At 42.0% G+C, this 19296-nt stretch overlaps 1 protein-coding gene across 1 annotated transcript; it reads right to left on the bottom strand.

The window, feature by feature from the left end:
* Nucleotides 1–2145: 2145 nt before the first annotated feature.
* Nucleotides 2146–19142, bottom strand: zgc:174904 (C-type lectin domain-containing protein). The gene is made up of 6 exons (XM_010903274.4): nucleotides 18878–19142; nucleotides 14893–15012; nucleotides 14072–14266; nucleotides 13134–13306; nucleotides 10453–10568; nucleotides 2146–2867 (listed from the first exon to the last, which is right to left on the bottom strand). The coding sequence occupies exons 1-6, from the start codon at nucleotides 18981–18983 to the stop codon at nucleotides 2723–2725; spliced, it is 855 nt and encodes a 284-aa protein (XP_010901576.1). The 5' UTR covers nucleotides 18984–19142; the 3' UTR covers nucleotides 2146–2722.
* Nucleotides 19143–19296: the final 154 nt, after the last annotated feature.

The following is a 19296-nucleotide window of genomic DNA, read 5'->3' as shown; positions in this document are numbered from 1 at the left end:
GATTTAACTGACACTGAAAAGTCATAAATTGTAAAATGCTTTTCAGACTGATGCAACACTCTTGAAATAGCTAAACTATTGAGGCGTGACCACCGGACACTCAAACGTTTTGTTGCGAATAGTCAACTGGGGTGAAAAATATGCATGGAGAAGAAAAAGACCCAAATGATCTGCAAAAGACGTGAGAAGAATTCAACATGTAGCTACTAGGAACCCATTATCCTCCAGTGCCACCATATTCCAGAACTGCAACCTACCTGGAGTGTCCAGAAGTACAAGGTGTCAAGTTCTCAGAGACATGGCCAAGGTCAAGAAGGCTGTAAAAAGACCACCAGTGAATAAGATTCACACATTGAAGATATTAAGCTATCATTAAGGATGAGTTAGTTGGACCTTTTCGGGTTGAAGATGGACCAAAACTCAACTCCCAAACCTACTGCCAGTTTCTGGAAGATACTTTCTTCAAACAGTGGTACAGGAAGAAGTCCTCTGCATTCAAGAAGACCATGTTCTTCATGCAGGACAATGCTCCATCACATGCATCCAAGTACTCCACTGCTTGGCTAGCAAGCAAGGGCCTCAAAGATTCCTGAATAATGACCTGGCCCCCTTTCTTACATGACTTAAATCCTATTGAGAACTTGTGGAACCTTGTCAAATGTGAGATTTACAGTCAGGAAAGACAATACACCTCTGAACAACATTTGGGAGGCTGTGGTTTCTGCTTCAGCGAAAGTTGATCGTGAAATTATTTTAGAAATTGTTGCCTAATAATTGTGCACACATGTATTCCCTGAGAAAGATCAAAACTCATTTTTCCTTTGTTAAACATTCAGGTTTGAGGTTCAATGATATTTTGGATTGACTGAGAGCATTGTGTTTGTTCAACAATAAAATCAATCTTGAGGAGTACGAATTGCCTAATAATTGTGCACACAGTGTAGGTCAAGTAAATCATATCAAACTAAATAAAAAATGTGGTCACAGCAGACACAAACTGCTGCCTTGAATGTGAAACTGTTGTACATAAATAGAGAAGTTCTTTGAACAATTAATCAATCGGAAGACGACATGCTGGTGGAGGGAGTATGATGCTCTGGGCAAAGTAATGCTGGGAAACCCTGGGTACGGGCATTCATGTTGATGTCAATTTCACATGCGCCACCTACCTTAACATGATTTTAGACAGGTACACCCCTTCATGGTGCCAGATACCACAGGACATCTTCAGAGGTCTTGTAGTGTCCATGCCTCGACGGATCCATATTTTAAATATATAACAGGGAATCTAGTAGTTGACCATGGTGGATGAAGTAGTACCCGGACACCAAGGATTAAACAGTATAGCTGAATTCATACATAGTTTTACTTGCCGCATGGCAGAAAGTTTTCTAGCTGGGTTTCTGTGATTAGCATGCAGTGAGACTCCCCTTAATATCAGGAGGAAACATTAAGTACAAACACCATAATGCAGTTTATGGTTTCAACACAATCTGAGACAATACATGAATATGTATTATTCTGAGTATGAACAGGTACAGTTCTCCGACACAACTGTGGCAGGATTCAGGAAAAGTGAATAAGGATCCAAACATCTGTCATGGTGTCATGTTAACATGAATAATGCTTAAGGTATATAAGAAAGTTAAAGCTGTCTTGCTGCAGTTTGCATCCCACCATCAGAGCTTGACACCCAGGCAGGTTAAGTGCAGAACGGGGACAGGAGCAGAGTAAATAGGGGAGGTTTAGGGACACTTAACTTGGCATGAACCTACAACTCTGCACATGTTTTGCCTTGTTACTGGATGAGGGAGGCAGAGTAATTAAGAAAGTTTCCCTACATTGTTACAAGAGCTTGGTGCACGCAGTTTTTCATTGATTTACAGTGGCAATGTGTTATCATTCCAAGGTGTTTTGGATTGATTACACACTGAAATAGGAGAGCAATGATTTGTCAAACAACATTACTAACTGCACATGCTAGTTACTTGCTAACTGCACACAATAGTGTTTTTTCTTTGCTGATTGACAGTCCCAAATACACATCATTACTGCCAAGCAGATTTACAGAATGTATTACTCTGGTCTCTAGGCAGATAACCTTGGACCAGATCTTTAATCAGTACTAACCGTAACCACTAATGGTAACTTTGCATAATGTTTATTGACAGAATCAACATATTTTCAGAGTAAAATATACATTTTGAATGGTTATGAATGGAACATTTATTAATGTGTTTTAGACAAATCATGATTATAAAATAAATGATTATATTTGTTTTTTTAATTACACCATTTTCCATCAACCTAAAATAACTAGTCGTCAAATAGTGCATTAGAAGTATTTTGATCTTTGGTTAAACCCCAAATTAAGATATGTACATTGTTTGATAAAAAATACATGAAACAGGTAAAGATAGTAGCAAAGAATAGCATTTCACATTAACCAGATTCTGCTGCATATCTCCAACACAGGGGTGTACCCTCCTAGTCTAGAACTAACACTCTTGCACAGTGTTGCTCTTGCCCTGCTCTAACGCACCTGAATCAGATGTATCAGTGCAGGGCTAGAGGAAAACCCTGCATGCCCAGGAGCTCCTGAGGAGAAAATGTTGGTCCACGCTGGTCTATCACTGTGAATATTGTTGCCCCTCCAGCGTGAACACATGACTGCTGATCAGACCAGTGCCCATCTTCATAAGAAGCAGCAACAGTTATTGGGCTAAATCTCACAGATGTAGGGCCAGTACATGGAGCATGGAGCATCATACCAGCTGCGAATTGCCGTGCGCTCCAGCACCTGTGTCTTGACAATGTAGCCGCAGTCCTCGTCAATGTGGTTATTGGGTTCGCCCTCCTCCCAAAAACTACCAGAAACAAAGAGATACAATTATTGCATCGTGCAACTGTATGTACCTTGCAAAATGTAAAATGATGGACTATATTCTACATTCTCCAATTAATGTCTTCATTTTGATAGTATTAAAGATCATGTCAAATAATTTTAATGTTAAAATACTGCATATAACAAGGAAAAAGTAAGAACATGAGTAAGTGGAACAATGAGTAAGTGGACAAGACAGATAAGCACATAATCTGAAAAAATAGGAACTGTTTAATGTCATCATCATCTTGTGCTTATCCGGGGCCGGGTCTCGGGGGCAGCAGTCTAAGCAGAGATGCCCAGACTTCCCTCTCCCTAGAAACTTCCTCCAGCTCTTCCCAGGCCAGCCGGGAGACATAGTCCCTCCAGCGTGTCCTAGGTCTTCCCCGGGGTCTCCTCCCGGTGGGACGGGACCGGAACACCTTCCCGGGAAGGCGTTCCGGAGGCATCCGAAACAGATGCCCAAGCCACCTCAGCTGACCCCTCTCGATGTGGAGGAGCAGCGGCTCTACTCTGAGCTCCTCCCGGGTGACCGAGCTTCTCCCTCTAAGGGATCGCCCAGCCACCCTGCGGAGAAAGCTCATTTCGGCCGCCTGTATCCGGGATCTTGTCCTTTCGGTCATGACCCAAAGCTCAAGACCATAGGTGAGAGTAGGAACGTAGACTGACCGGTAAATCGAGAGCTTCGCCTTGCGGCTCAGCTCTTTCTTCACCACGACAGACCGATACATCGACCGCATTACTGCAGAAGTTGCACCGATCCGTCTGTCAATCTCCCGTTCCATCCTTCCCTCACTCGTGAACAAGACCCCTAGATACTTAAACTCCTCCACTTGAGGCAGGCACTCTCCACCAACCTGAAGTGGGCAAGCCACCCTTTTCCGATTGGGGACCATGGCCTCGGATATGGAGGTACTGATTCTCATCCCCACTGCTTCACACTCGGCTGCAAACCGTCCCAGTGCATGCTGAAGGTCCTGGTTTGAAGGGGCCGACACGACAACGTCATCCGAAAAGAGCAGAGACGAAATCGTGTGGTCCCCAAACCTGACACCCTCCGGCCCCTGGCTGCGCCTAGAAATTCTGTGCATAAAAATTACGAACAGAACCAGCGACAAAGGGCAGCCCTGCCGGAGTCCAACATGCACAGGGAACAAGTCTGACTTACTGCCGGCAATGCGGACCAAGCTCCTGCTTCGGTCGTACAGGGACCTGACAGCCCTTAGCAAAGGACCCAGGACCCCATATTCCCGAAGCACTCTCCACATTTGTCATGAGATGCAGATGCCTGTGGTATGAAAATCACTACTTAAACCAGAATAGTGAGAAGGCCTGATTCTCCAGGTTTGTGTCACTCTGTGTACCCTAATGGTTTAAATTGTTTAAATTAAACATGTGAGTTTGAGGAGGTCAGACAGATTGTAACCGTCCCCACAGTCTTCTTGGAGGAAACTCCTTCCTAAAGATCAGACCAAATTAGAGCTTTTTTGTAATGCACACCATCTCGATATTTGTTGAAAAAAAAAAAGATGCCTTTAAATAAAAGGCCACCTTCCCCACTGTCAAACGTGGAGGAGGTTCAGAGATGTTTTGGTGTTGCTTTCCATTGCAGTGTGCATGACATCATGAAATCAGAAGAATACACAGGCATTGTGGAGTACAATGTTCAACCCAGTGCTAGAAATGTCAGTTCTAACAGGACAAACCCAAAAACCCTTCACAAAGCACCTAGGAGTAGTTCAAGACTAATCGCTGGACTGTTTGGAAGTAGCCAGCAATGAGTTCAGCTCTAAATCCCAGTTAAAATCTGCTGAGAAATCTAAAAACAACAGTTCTGAGAATTTAGGAGAACTGAAAGAGTGTGACAAACCCCCAGTAGAGGTGGAGGAAGCTCATGGCTATAGGAAGTTATTTGCATCAATGTGCTGAATACGGAAAATATTGTCCATTGACTCTAAATCTGTATCCATGTGCTAAATACTAAAATAAAGGCCATCAATGTTACATCTACATTGCTAATAAAAATTTTGCTATAAAGGTCATTACATCTGAATCGCTGTGGTAAACGCTAAAATAGAAGCCATGAACACTACACCTGCTTTGCATAGTCAGCGAATTGCTGACCCCACAACTACAGCTAAACACACCACCAGTCGATTAAACACACTGGGGAAAAGCATTGAGGACAGTGTGAAAGGTCAATTATTGGCATACATGCTCTGTGAGAGGTGGACCGGCAACCATATTTAATATCCCCAATACATATCCCCAAGACATAAGTTAAAGACATAAAAATAAATAATAACAATATATTTTACAATTTAGCAGACACCTTGATCCAAAAGCCACTTAAAGTCATAGTGATTCATTTAAAAGACATTGTTGAATGTGTCAATATTTGCTATCAGATTAGTGGCAAGTTAGAGCTCCATATGTTCTTTGATGAGGAAACATTCAATGTGATAACAGAAACCAGGTAGACATTGGTGCAGCAAACCAAAGATCAAGTAGTACCTTTACAAGCTGTCTGAGTTTCCCCCTCTTCTGTGCAGTGGACAGAGCAGGCAAAAGGCAAAAAATACTTTTGCAAACATGCCTCAGCAGGCATCCCATTGACTAGGACATAGGCCAGGACATAGGCCAGCTGAACTATTGTGGACCTCCTGTAATGCTCATTCCTCCTGCAGTTCTGACAGATACGCTTGCAGCGATATCTTGTTCGACAGTCTTGAGAAGCTCAAGGACATAGGCCAGCTCATTCCTCCTTCTGTGCAGTAGACAGAGCAGGCAAAAGGCAAAAAATGCTTTTGCAAACATGCCTCAGTGCATTGGATAGAGCAGGCAAAAGGCATTAAATACTTTTGCAAACATGCCTCAGCAGGCATCCCATTGACTACGACATAGGCCAGCTCATTCCTCCTGTAGTGAACTATAGTGAACATCCTGTAATGCTCATTCCTCCTGCAGTTCTGACAGATATGCTTGCAGCGATATCTTGTTCGACAGTCTTTGGAAGCTCAAATAGAAATGTGGAAACAACATGTGGAGACAATAGGCCTAATGAGCAGTGAGTTACACAAGCCGAACAAAAGAATATGAAGATATAGAACACTGACATTCTTCATTTGCCCACAACTAACGAAGGAGCCGTCCAAAATGCTGATCGTCTTAGAGCAGTATTATTCGCTTAACGTACGCTAGCTTTAGTCTGGTTCATGTCCTCCAGTATATTGTATAGGTGTAGCCAGCGAGGTCTCGGGAAGATTCTGTTCCAATTTTTTTGTGCTATCTGTTTGGATTCCTGCGTGTCGTGGTTAAAGAGAAAAAAGGAGAAAAAACAACAAATCATACTATTATTGATCTTTATTGACGTCTCAGGTCACTTATTTGACTTATTCTGCTTTCGTTTTGGTAACGTTATACACAACTTGTCACAACATAAAAACCATCCAGCCAAGTAAAAAAACGGACAAAATGAACAAAACTACTTGTTTATACGAAAAAGATCGGATTTATCCTGATAGTAACAAAACACTCCTGACAAACATCCTGGGTTTTGTCAGGTCGTGGCCAGATTCGACCAGCTTGGACTCGGCCCGAAACATTGCTTCCCTGCCAGAATGCCTTTTATATCCAATGGTCAACAGATCAAATAGCAAGGCTGAGAAACATATGAAGACTGGCTGCTAGCGACACTGATCTTGCCCCCAAATCAGAACACACTACACGGTTTACTTTATTGACTTATTGAGCAGTGATGTCAACAGCATTCTATACCGCTCTGCAGAAAATGTTGTCGGAATGCTTGAGGATTCGTTTCATCCTACGTGGGGGGGGGGGGGGGGGGGGGGGGATCGCCCAGGCGGGGGGGCTGTGCACACATCCACATATTTTTATTGGTACACATGCTATGCAAGCAGCACAGATACCAGTCTAGAATTTTTGGGATGCTCTTGGACAACCTGATGACTTCTGTCTGACAGACTTACTGTGGATGGCTCTTTAGAGGCTCTTAACCGATTTACCCAAAAGCCCCAAAAATAAGTTCTTACTGTCCCATTGAGGGCAAAATGACAGCCCTCCTTTGTGTTATGATTTTGTTCCTTTTTCACTGTTCATTTATTAACTTTTTGGATTTCAATGTTTATTAAATGTGTTTCTTAAAAACAATATATATATATATGTATTCTACGTTAATCTCCTGCTTTGTGTTTGCTTTGTGTTCACTAAAAAACATTTAAAAGTCATTTTTACAATTACAGATAAATCCTGATTAATCTGCATCTACCGAATGTTAGGACAACAAAGCATGCTGAAGGTCCTGGTTTGAAGGGGCCAACACGACAACTTCATCCGCAAAGAGCAGAGACGAAATTGTGTGGTCCCCAAACCTGACACCCTCCGGCCCCTGGCTGTGCCTAGAAATTCTGTCCATAAAAATTACGAACAGAACCGACGACAAAGGGCAGCCCTGCCGGAGTCCAACATGCACAGGGAACAAGTCTGACTTACTACCGGCAATGCGGACCAAGCTCCTGCTTCGGTCGTACAGGGACCTGACAGCCCTTAGCAAAGGACCCAGGACCCCATATTCCCGAAGCACTCTCCACATTTGTCATGAGTTGCAGATGCCTGCGGTATGAAAATCACTACTTAAACCAGAATAGTGAGAAGGCCTGATTCTCCAGGTTTGTGTCACTCTGTGTACCCTAATGGTTTAAATTGTTTAAATTAAACATGTGAGTTTGAGGAGGTCAGACAGATTGTAACCGTCCCCACAGTCTTCTTGGAGGAAACTCCTTCCTAAAGATCAGACCAAATTAGAGCTTTTTTGTAATGCACACCATCTCGATATTTGTAGAAAAAAAAAAGATGCCTTTAAATAAAAGGCCACCTTCCCCACTGTCAAACGTGGAGGAGGTTCAGAGATGTTTTGGTGTTGCTTTCCATTGCAGTGTGCATGACATCATGAAATCAGAAGAATACACAGGCATTGTGGAGTACAATGTTCAACCCAGTGCTAGAAATGTCAGTTCTAACAGGACAAACCCAAAAACCCTTCACAAAGCACCTAGGAGTAGTTCAAGACTAATCGCTGGACTGTTTGGAAGTAGCCAGCAATGAGTTCAGCTCTAAATCCCAGTTAAAATCTGCTGAGAAATCTAAAAACAACAGTTCTGAGAATTTAGGAGAACTGAAAGAGTGTGACAAACCCCCAGTAGAGGTGGAGGAAGCTCATGGCTATAGGAAGTTATTTGCATCAATGTGCTGAATACGGAAAATATTGTCCATTGACTCTAAATCTGTATCCATGTGCTAAATACTAAAATAAAGGCCATCAATGTTACATCTACATTGCTAATCAAAATTTTGCTATAAAGGTCATTACATCTGAATCGCTGTGGTAAACGCTAAAATAGAAGCCATGAACACTACACCTGCTTTGCATAGTCAGCGAATCGCTGACCCCACAACTACAGCTAAACACACCACCAGTCGATTAAACAAGCTGGGGAAAAGCATTGAGGACAGTGTCAAAGGTCAATTATTGGCATACATGCTCTGTGAGAGGTGGACCGGCAACCATATTTAATATCCCCAATACATATCCCCAAGACATAAGTTAAAGACATAAAAATAAATAATAACAATATATTTTACAATTTAGCAGACACCTTGATCCAAAAGCCACTTAAAGTCATAGTGATTCATTTAAAAGACATTGTTGAATGTGTCAATATTTGCTATCAGATTAGCGGCAAGTTAGAGCTCCATATGTTCTTTGATGAGGAAACATTCAATGTGATAACAGAAACCAGGTAGACATTGGTAGACAATGCCTCAGTGCATTGGATAGAGCTGGCAAAAGGCATTAAATACTTTTGCAAACATGCCTCAGCAGGAATCCCATTGACTAGGACATAGGGCAGCTCATTCCTCCAGTAGTGAACTATAGTGAACATCCTGTAATGCTCATTCCTCCTGCAGTTCTGACAGATATGCTTGCAGCGATATCTTGTTCGACAGTCTTTGGAAGCTCAAATGGAAATGTGGAAACAACATGTGGAGACAATAGGCCTAATGAGCAGTGAGTTAGTTCCAAGGTGTTACGCTGCTATATTATTGTGCTGGGGGATATGAGGAATGCATTACTAACTTTTCTCAGTCTCCTCCAGTTTTAAATTTTAGGAGGAGATGGGGTCCTGGTCCACACCTGCGGATTACCTGGTTTGGGGGGCCCGTTGCTGTCCTTGTCCACCTGGTCATACTTCTGACCTAATCTAAAATCAAATAGACTGTGGATTTAGCCCAGAGAAATGTATTTATTACTCCAATTGGACTCTTAATATCTCACCCGGCACAGCCAGAAGAGGACTGGTCACCCCTCTGAGCCTGGGTCCTCTCTAGGTTTCTTCCTAAAATTCGACCTTCTTAGGGTGTTTTTCCTAGCCACTGAAATTCAACACTACTGATGTTTGCTCCTTGGGGTTTAAGGCCGGGTGTCTCTGTAAAGCACTTTGTGACAACTGCTGTTGTAAAAAGGGCTTTATAAATAAATTTGATTGATTGATTGAGTTACACAAGCCAAACAAAAGAATATGAAGATATAGAATACTGACATTCTTTCTTTGCCCACAGCTAACGAAGGAGCCGTCAACATAAAAACCACCCGGCCAAGTAAAAAAACGGACAAAATGAACAAAAACTACTTGTTTATACGAAAAAGAATGGATTTATCCTGATAGTGACAAAACACTCCTGACAAACATCCTGGGTTTTGTCAGGTCGTGGCCAGATTCAACCAGCTTGGACTCGGCCAGAAACATTGCTTCCCTGCCAGAATGCCTTTTATATCCAATGGTCAACAGATCACATAGCAAGGCTGAGAAACATATGAAGACTGGCTGCTAGCGACACTGATCTTGCCCCCAAATCAGTACACATTACATGGTTTACTTAATTGACTTATTGAGCAGTGATGTCAACAGCATTCTATACCGCTCTGCAGAAAATGTTGTCGGAATGCTTGAGGATTCGTTTCATCCTACGTGGGGGGGGGGGGGGGGGATCGCCCAGGCGGGGGGGCTGTGCACACATCCACATATTTTTATTGGTACACATGCTATGCAAGCAGCACAGATACCAGTCTAGAATTTTTGGGATGCTCTTGGACAACCTGATGACTTCTGTCTGACAGACTTACTGTGGATGGCTCTTTAGAGGCTCTTAACCGATTACCCAAAAGCCCCAAAAATAAGTTCTTATTGTCCCATTGAGGGCAAAATGACAGCCCTCCTTTGTGTTATGATTTTGTTCCTTTTTCACTGTTCATTTATTAACTTTTTGGATTTCAATGTTTATTAAATGTGTTTCTTAAAAACAATATATATATATATATATATATATATATATATATATATATATATATATATGTATTCTACGTTAATCTCCTGCTTTGTGTTTGCTTTGTGTTCACTAAAAACATTTAAAAGTCATTTTTACAATTACAGATAATTCCTGATTAATCTGCATCTACCAAATGCTAGGACAACTAAGCGAAAACTTACCCCCCGACCAATTTGGTTCCATCGACCCAAACCCAGTCTGTCTCTTTCTTGTGGTCTGTGATTCCGAACCAGTAAGCATTCCAGTGTCCCCGAGGTAACTGGTCCCAAAGAAACGTCTATAGCAAGAAAACATCATTACAAATGGGAATGTCAGGATGCTTGGACTGTAAAGGATTCAATAAGTATTCCTTTCTAGAACCTGAAATTAATACATTTTACACAAAACGTTTTTAGCACAGCTATGTTGGAGTTATCGGTACAAGGCGGGTTAATGTGCAGTGCTGCCCAATCAAGGTCCAGGAAATTCAGAAATAATTCTGGACAGTCTCTATTAGTATTGGACAGTTGTCCAGCTGGGCACTGTGACTGTGTTCTTTGTGATGGCAAATTTATGCATAATCTTGCTCGTCAAGTAGGTACCCTCAATAGGATACACTTGTAGCCTAGCTACAAGATCATGTTACAGAAAGGGGAATAAATGTTATCTGTGATGGTGCGAGGGAGTTGAGCAAAAGTGAAGGTGAAAAAAAGAAAAGAAACCCCAAGAGTGGATCACGTACTTGTCGTTTGTATTAATTCTGCACCATAACGGCGTTGAGAAAGCATACACGATAACAACAATATTCCACAGCAGTGACAGAACAAGGGCAACAGAAATAGCCTGTGTAATCAGGTGAATTGGTATCTGGGGTGTGTTGCTGCCATGGTTCTCATGCCGGCAGTTAGTAGAGCGCGGAAGAAGAGGTGGCACCGCCGCTACCGGCGGAGCAAGTGTGACAGCTGTCGTAACATGAGGGTTCATTTAGTTCAAACTACAGGTGCTGGTCATAAAATTAGAATACCATCAAAAAGTTTATTTATTTAAGTAATTCCATTCAAAAAGTGAAACTTATATTATTTCATTAATTACGCACGGACTGATATATTTCAAATGTTTATTTCTTTTAATTGTGATGATTATAACCGACAACTAATGAAAATCCCAAATTCAGTATCTCAGAAAATTTGAATATTACTTAAGACCAATACAAAAAAAAGATTTTTAGAAATGTTGAGAAAAAGTATGAACATGAAAAGTATGAGCATGTACAGCACTCAATACTTAGTTGGGGCTCCTTTTGCCTGAATTACTGCAGCAAGGAGGCGTGGCATGGAGTCGATCAGGCTGTGGCACTGCTCAGGTGTTATGAGAGCCCAGGTTGCTCTGATAGTGGCCTTCAGCTCTTCTGCATTGTTGGGTTTGGCGTATCGCATCTTCCTCATAGATTTTCTATAGGGTTAAGGTCAGGCGAGTTTGCTGGCCAATTAAGAACAGGGATACCATGGTCCTTAAACCAGGTACTGGTAGCTTTGGCACTGTGTGCAGGTGTCAAGTCCTGTTGGAAAATGAAATCTGCATCTCCATAAAGTTGGTCAGCAGCAGGAAGCATGAAGTGCTCTAAAACTTCCTGGTAGACGGCTGCGTTGACCTTGGACCTCAGAAAACACAGTGGACCAAGACCAGCAGATGACATGGCACCCCAAACCATCACTGACTGTGGAAACTTTACACTGGACAAGCAACGTGGATTCTGTGCCTCTCCTCTCTTCCTCCAGACTCTGGGACCTTGATTTCCAAAGGAAATGCAAAATAGACTTTCATCAGAGAACATAACTCAACAGCAGTCCAGTCCTTTTTGTCTTTAGCCCAGGCGAGACGCTTCTGACACTGTGTCTTGTTCAAGAGTGGCTTGACACAAGGAATGCGACAGCTGAAACCCATATCTTGCATACGTCTGTGCGTGGTGGTTCTTGAAGCCCTGACTCCAGCTGCAGTCCACTCTTTGTGAATGTTTTTTTTTTCACAATCCTCTCCAGGGTGCGGTTATTCCTATTGCATATACACTTTTTTCTACCACATCTTTTCCTTCCCTTCGACCTCTCTATTAATGTGCTTGGACACAGAGCTCTGTGAACCGCCAGCCTCTTTAGCAATGACCTTTTGTGTCTTGCCCTCCTTTTGCTAGGTGTCAATGGTCGTCTTTTGGGGTTTTCATTAGTTGTCAGTTATAATAATCAAAAATAAAAGAACTAAACACTTGAAATATATCAGTCTGTGTATAATGAATCTATACATTATATAAGTTTCACTTTTTGAATGGAATTACTAAAATAAATCAACTTTTTGATGATATTCTAATTTTATGACCAGCACCTATAAACCAAGAGAGACAGCTAACCAGCTGCATTTGGTTTTATTGGACCTTAACGTGTCATTATACATCACCATAAACAGTATTATGATGCATCATTTCTCCTTGAGATTTTAAATTTTTTACATTTTCTCCTTGAGATTTTACATTTTTGTTGAATTTCCCTGTGTAGGCTAGCTAGGCTGGTACCCAGTTATTTCCCAGAAAAGTAAATATTTCCCATTTTACTAGAATGGGCAAAACTAACAGTTTTTATGAAATGGCATAACTCAGCTCAACCAATCAAAACATTTGTTTTACCAATCTATTGTACAGCATTACAGTACCATGAACCATACTGTGTTCAAAACGAAAAACAAGAATGCTGTGTCAACACTCATGTCAACATCGGACGTTAATTATTGATCTGTTATTTCCAGCCACGTCAGATATGAGAACACTAACAGCCTCTACTCACCCTTCACACACTCACTCGTTTGTTTCTCTTACCTGTTCTTCAGCAGTGAGTATGATTGCCAAATGGCCTCCTTTCTCCTTGCACCAGGACTGGCTGTCCGGCCAGTTCCTACTCCTGGTGGAGATGTAGTAGCAGCTGTTGTTGAACCGAAGCCAATCTGACGGACAGGCGACCGGGGCCTTGGGGGGCAATGTCGGCACTCGTTCTGTCATACGCAGTGAAGGTCAGGGTTGTGATTAGTTGAGAAACATACCCACAGAGTGGGTTTGTCGAGGTACATGGTCAGTTAGGGTTTATGGATATTTAGCTTGGGGTAGACAGTAGAAGCCATAACAGCATGTTAGGAGGGACGAGTGTGTGTTAGTAAACTACGTGTGTAAGTACGTGTGAGTGTATGAGCGGATGGAGTGTGTGTGTGTGTGAGTAGAGCCCATAATAAAACGACATTATAATCATTTAATAGTCTTACGGTATTGGGCTAGAAGCTACGTAAGGTGCTGTTCACCATGCTGTAGTAATAGTGAATAATAGGGCTTAGATGGCGGAGGACTTGGCTTCGGTGATCACATCACTGTCTGCAATTTCAAAACGTTCTCAATGGTGCTGCTGTAGAACTATTTAAAGATCTGAGCGACAAAGCCAAATCTTTTCAGCTTCCCAAGGGGGGGGGGAAGACGCTCTGATGTGAATATCTTCATTAGTTTAGCACCGTGGCCCGTGAAGTTTGTTTATACTTAATTAGTCTTTCCCCTGCTCGTTCCTTTTCATTGAGCTTGGCGCCGGATTAAAGTTAACGTTGTGGGTTGAGTTTCAGGTCGATGTGTGCTAGCTGTGTTTGTGAATATACCTTGGCCCTTCTGTGTGTTGTCGGACAGTTGGCATTTTGTCTTACAAGCATCGTGTTGGCACACACACGCACGTGCACACGCGCGCACGCAAACACACAAACACACACACACACACAGCTGACCTGATTTGGCCAACCTGGCGACAAGCTCGTCTCTCTCCTTTATAAGACCTTCATTCTCCGCCTTCAGTTTGTGCAGGGCTTCAGTCAGGGCCGTCACATTGATGGGCTGCTTCTGCATCTGGATCTGACCACTGGACCCATTCTGAGGCAGGAGGGCCTGACGCTCGTGGCTAAATCCCTGCAGGATGTTCTTATCTAAGACAGTGATGAGAAGGTGGTGTCAGGAAACATCCAGGGGGAAAAAGCTGTCAGGCAAAGAAGAATTATAAGGTTAGCCCAGTTCCATAGACAAGGGTAGAGGAAGAAAGGCCCGTAGAACAAAATGAAACGGATGTGTATTCATTTAACGGAGTATGTGATGGGTCTGGAATGGTCTACTGCTGCCCCAAGATTTGTTCGGGATATGAGTGAGTAGCACTGCCACTGTCATCGATTCAACACCACATTTTGACCGCTCATGTTTTGACAGGAGGCAACTGAGATTCAAATCCATCCATTATCTTCCCATTATATTTGAGAGAAGAAAAAAGTGCAGGGTGTCAAAACAATGATTTGAAGGAACTTTTAATTTATCCAGGGTTTCACAATTCCATTTCCAGTGCGCTGCATTCATATTCCATGACTAACTAAATGCATGATTACTTACTCACTCACACACACACACACACACACACACCCACCAGTCATGTAACCGGCTGAATAAAGCACATGCTGCCAGACAGACGGGAAAACAAGAACCATCCAAGCCCTCTAATCAACAACCGGGTGGTATAAGGAAGCGAGGAGAAGCGCATGGTTGTGTTCACTGGAAACATACTCACAGTGTGTACTCACAGCGATGACAGATAGCAACAGGATGGCACACAGCGTGGCCAGGAAGACTGTGGCTAACCTGTAGGGCCTGGAGCCACTGGGTCCGGGGGCTGATCTCAGTGAGGGAGCTGAGTTATGGAGGACACAGAAGAAAGGAGTACATAACATTATTTATAGGCCTACAGTATACGTTGGGATGCTGTTCTGCAGGGCTTTTGTGCACCAGCAACACTTGACGACACCGATCCTACACTACATAATAATGTCTGTTTGTTGGGAATGCAATACAGTGCCAGACAAACGTTTGGACTCACCCACTCATTTATGGGTATTGCATCAGTTTCACTATTTTCCACATTGTAGAATAATAGTGAAGACATCAAAATGACAAACAAAACATGGAATACGTTTGGAATTCTGTAACTACCAAAAAGCTGTTAAACAGACTGAGATGTATTTCATAATGTAGAGCCTTGATGACTGTTTTTCACATTCTTTGCGTTCGCTCAAAAATCTTTGTGAGGTAGTCATCTGGAATACATTTCAATTAGTAGATGTTCCTTTTTAAAAGTGAATTTGTGGAATTTCTTTCCCCCTTAATGCATTTGAGCCAATCAGTTGTGTTGTGATAAGGTAGGATTAACATACAGAAGACCATCTTTATGTCTGTACTGTAGTAGTCCATTATGGAAAGAACAGCACTATGGTGAAACTGGCTCTTATGAGGACCGCCACAGGAAAGGAAGACCCAGAGTTACCTCTGCTGGAGAGGATAAGTTCTTTACATTAACCAGCCTCAGGAATGGGCAATTAACTGCACCTCATATTGCAGCCTAAATAAATGCTTCACAAAGTTCCAGTTATAGACGCATCTAAAAACACTATTGAAAAACACCAATAAGAAGAGATTTGGGCCAAGACACCTGAAATGAACATTCGATCAGTGGAAATCTGTCCTTTGATCTGATGAGTCCAAACTGTAGGGTTTTGGTCCAAACTGCCTTGTCTTTGTGAGACACAGAGTGGGTAAATAGATGACTTTCGGATGTGTGGTTTGCACCATGAGGCATGGAGTAGGTTTGATGGTGTGGGGGTGCTTGGCTGGTGACACTTTGCTTACAATTCAAGGCACACTCAATCAACATGGCTACCAAATCATCCTGTAGCAGTACACCATCCCATCTGATTTGCGCTTAGTGGGAACATAACTTGGGAGTTTGGGATGAGTTGAAATGCAGAATGAAGGAAAAGCCGCCAACAAGGGAATATGTGGGAACTCCTTCAAAACTGTTGGAAAAGCATTCCAGGTGACTACTTCATGAAGCTGGTTGAGAGAATGCCAAGAGTGTACTAGTATACGAGGTCTTCAGTATAAGTCAGTTATGGACCTACCTTGCTGCAACAACAGCACTGTCCTTCTAAAAATGTTTAACTCTAAGCCATTCTGCTTCACACTGCACTCTAAACCAGAATATTACAAATCTGCCAAAAGAAAACTACAAAGCTGTTATCTAAACACTTTCCCATATGCCATTAACCACTGGCGTAGCATGGTGACGCCGGGTGCAACTGTCCTTACACACACACCCTCCCCCCCGAGGACGAAGAATTACGATGCGGTACATACGCAAGTGAAACGGAGCCTGGCGTAGATTAACCTCACAGCCAACATCTTACTAAGATAACCACACTGAACAACACCACATAAAATAGAAATGCAAAAAAACTAAACAATTATAGAGGCTTAGCCCAGCCCCCCCACCACCACCACACAAGGGCCCTGGTGCAGCCGCGCCCCCTGCAACCCCGATCGTTACTCCAGCGCCATTAACTAGTCTTACTTTCTCCTGTTGAATCTGAGTTAAACTCTCTGTCACGGTCCAGTACACAAATGCACAATCCTAGACACAGCAAATCTGTGGTAGTTGTTGCATCTCTGTATTGCCCCTCTCAATTCTCGTAAAGACATAAACGCATGTGATTACACAGATCCTAACATCAACAATATGTTGCACTTAATTGACAGATGTTGAACCAAACTGCCCATAACATTTGTAGAGCAGGATTACGGTTGTTGATATTCCAGTATAAGGACTTAAACATTTCCACAGAGATGTTGTGTAATCATTACACAAACAATAGCAGTTATCTTACTGTTGTCATGAGAAAGCTAACCTCACTAAAGCTCAGATTAGTCCAAGACGTCCAGTTAAACTACATAGGCTTGATAGTTCAACAATTTTAATATGTTGGAGAAAATGTACCGTCTTAAACATGGTTCCTTTAAATCCTATTTTCTGATGTGCACTGTACCCTGACTCAGTACCGAACTCGAAATGTTCCTCATGGAATATGTCACACATTTATTCTACAATGGCAGGACTGCCTCTTATCAGGTTTGATGAATAGTTGACCAGTTGAGTCAGTTATGGAAGTCCTGGAATATAACCTGCACAAGTGCTGTGAGTCTCAGAGAACTCAAGAACATTTAGAAGAGCACAATATTGTTACTTCATTTGACAAAACACACTTCAATCTTTTTACCCCCATTAGCAACCTGGTCTCAAGGGAATTCCTAAGACAGTATAGGTAAAGTAAATCTGTGACAGACAAATTCATGACATGTTATGTTAGGATACATTTGCAAAGACGCATCATACATTAACAAAAACTTCATATATCTTACAAATTAACTAAAATGTGTGTCACGAAACCATGAAAATGTTAGGGTTAAGGTTGGACATCATAGTACTTCGATCCACAGTGCTAGGGCTCCAAAAACAAGTTTTAAATTGCACAGGCCAACTCTATGTGTCCCTCCCCTGGACCCCCACAGGTAAGTATTTTTTATCCAATTGTAATACCCTTTAAAATTCCCTAGATGGAATCCAAAAGTCCTACATACAAGTGAACCAATGCCATCTGCTAAGCCTCCACTCTGAATAAACTCTAGTGACCAGTGTCATCTATAAATCAGTGATGTCTTTCTAAAAAAAGAGACAATTTCTGGTCTCGACCTTTGAGATACTACTATAAAGGTAAATCAACAGCATAATCTTTCTTATTATAGGTATGTGTTGTCATTTTTGAGATAAGATGTTTCCTTTATGAACAGATATTTTGGTTGGCCCTCTAGAAACCAAAACGATCTAATCGAATGGATGCTATATTACAAGTACGTGACAATTACTACAAGGTAAGATGTTCACCGTTTCTACCTATTCACTTACAAAAAGTGTGCTAGGTGGGGAAAAACATAAAACGGCTGCCGGGGAGAGGTTTGAGAACCCCTGGACCAGCAAATCCACTCTAGTTAACTCTAAATGCGCTCACGCTGCCCCTTAGCCGCTATAGTGTGTAACATCTTACTAATTTCACGTTTAACGTTTTCTCCAGACATTAGATATTAGATAATTTGTCTTAATGATAGGAGCTGTTCTTCAAAAGTTATGAGAGTTCTATAACAATTTTTTTTTGCAATTTGGTTGTCGCAAGAATCATACTGATGAATCATAAAAAAAATATATTTGAATTTGGAGAAAAGTCAGTGTAAAAGACAATACAGAGCACCGCATCTTCACTGAAAATGAAATTATAGTTATGCGAATTGCTCAAGGGCACAATAACACTTTTTATTAAATATGTACATCTTTTTCAGCTCAGGGATTATGAACTGCGAACTTTCCGTACCTGGATAAATGTTGACCAATGGGCTACTTGGCGCCCCAACTAAAAAAAACTTCCCAACATACCAGTGTAAATTCGTCATATTATGAATTTTGTTTTTATTAAATGATGGTCAGAGAAATGCGTTGATCTGTCATATTCATACCATACATTTTTCAAATCCATAAAGGAAATGTGCTGCTTGCTTTTATTGGCCTACTGTAACGTTTTAAATGTTGTATAACTTTTTAAGTAACTTCGCAAAATAGATTCCCTTGTATAAAGGAAGCCAACGTGCACAAGAGCAAAAAAGGTTAACCTACTTACCATTGTGCACACATGGGCTGCGCTGCTCTTCATCTTCAATACATTGGCTGTCATCGATAAGTTGGCTGTACATCCCCTCGCCTCCTATTGATCCCATATCAACCATCTCGCCGCTCGCAATAAACCGCTGTGATCGCTGTCAATAAGAAACTGATGCGAAGCTATAAGGCTAGATTCCAAACCAAATGTTTGAAGTGAGGTGAAAATAAACTACAGCATGACCATCCGCATACGTAATGTGGAGCGTGTCTTGTAGTTCAGCGTCAGAAGAAAAAACAACACATAAGTGTGTCTGATTATTTCAACATGTCTCTGTCCAGCATTGCGCAAATTCATGCGCATGATGACATTTCTTGGACAAACACTAACTTCGCACAAAGAAACCTTTGCAGAAGCCAGCGGACGAGGTTAGACCACAG

The sequence above is a fragment of the Esox lucius genome, chromosome 10, assembly GCF_011004845.1.
Source record: "Esox lucius isolate fEsoLuc1 chromosome 10, fEsoLuc1.pri, whole genome shotgun sequence".
In the NCBI taxonomy this organism is placed as follows: Eukaryota; Metazoa; Chordata; class Actinopteri; order Esociformes; family Esocidae; genus Esox; species Esox lucius.
The sequence above is the reverse complement of the archived record's forward strand: the minus strand, read 5'-3'. Positions and strand labels throughout refer to the sequence as shown.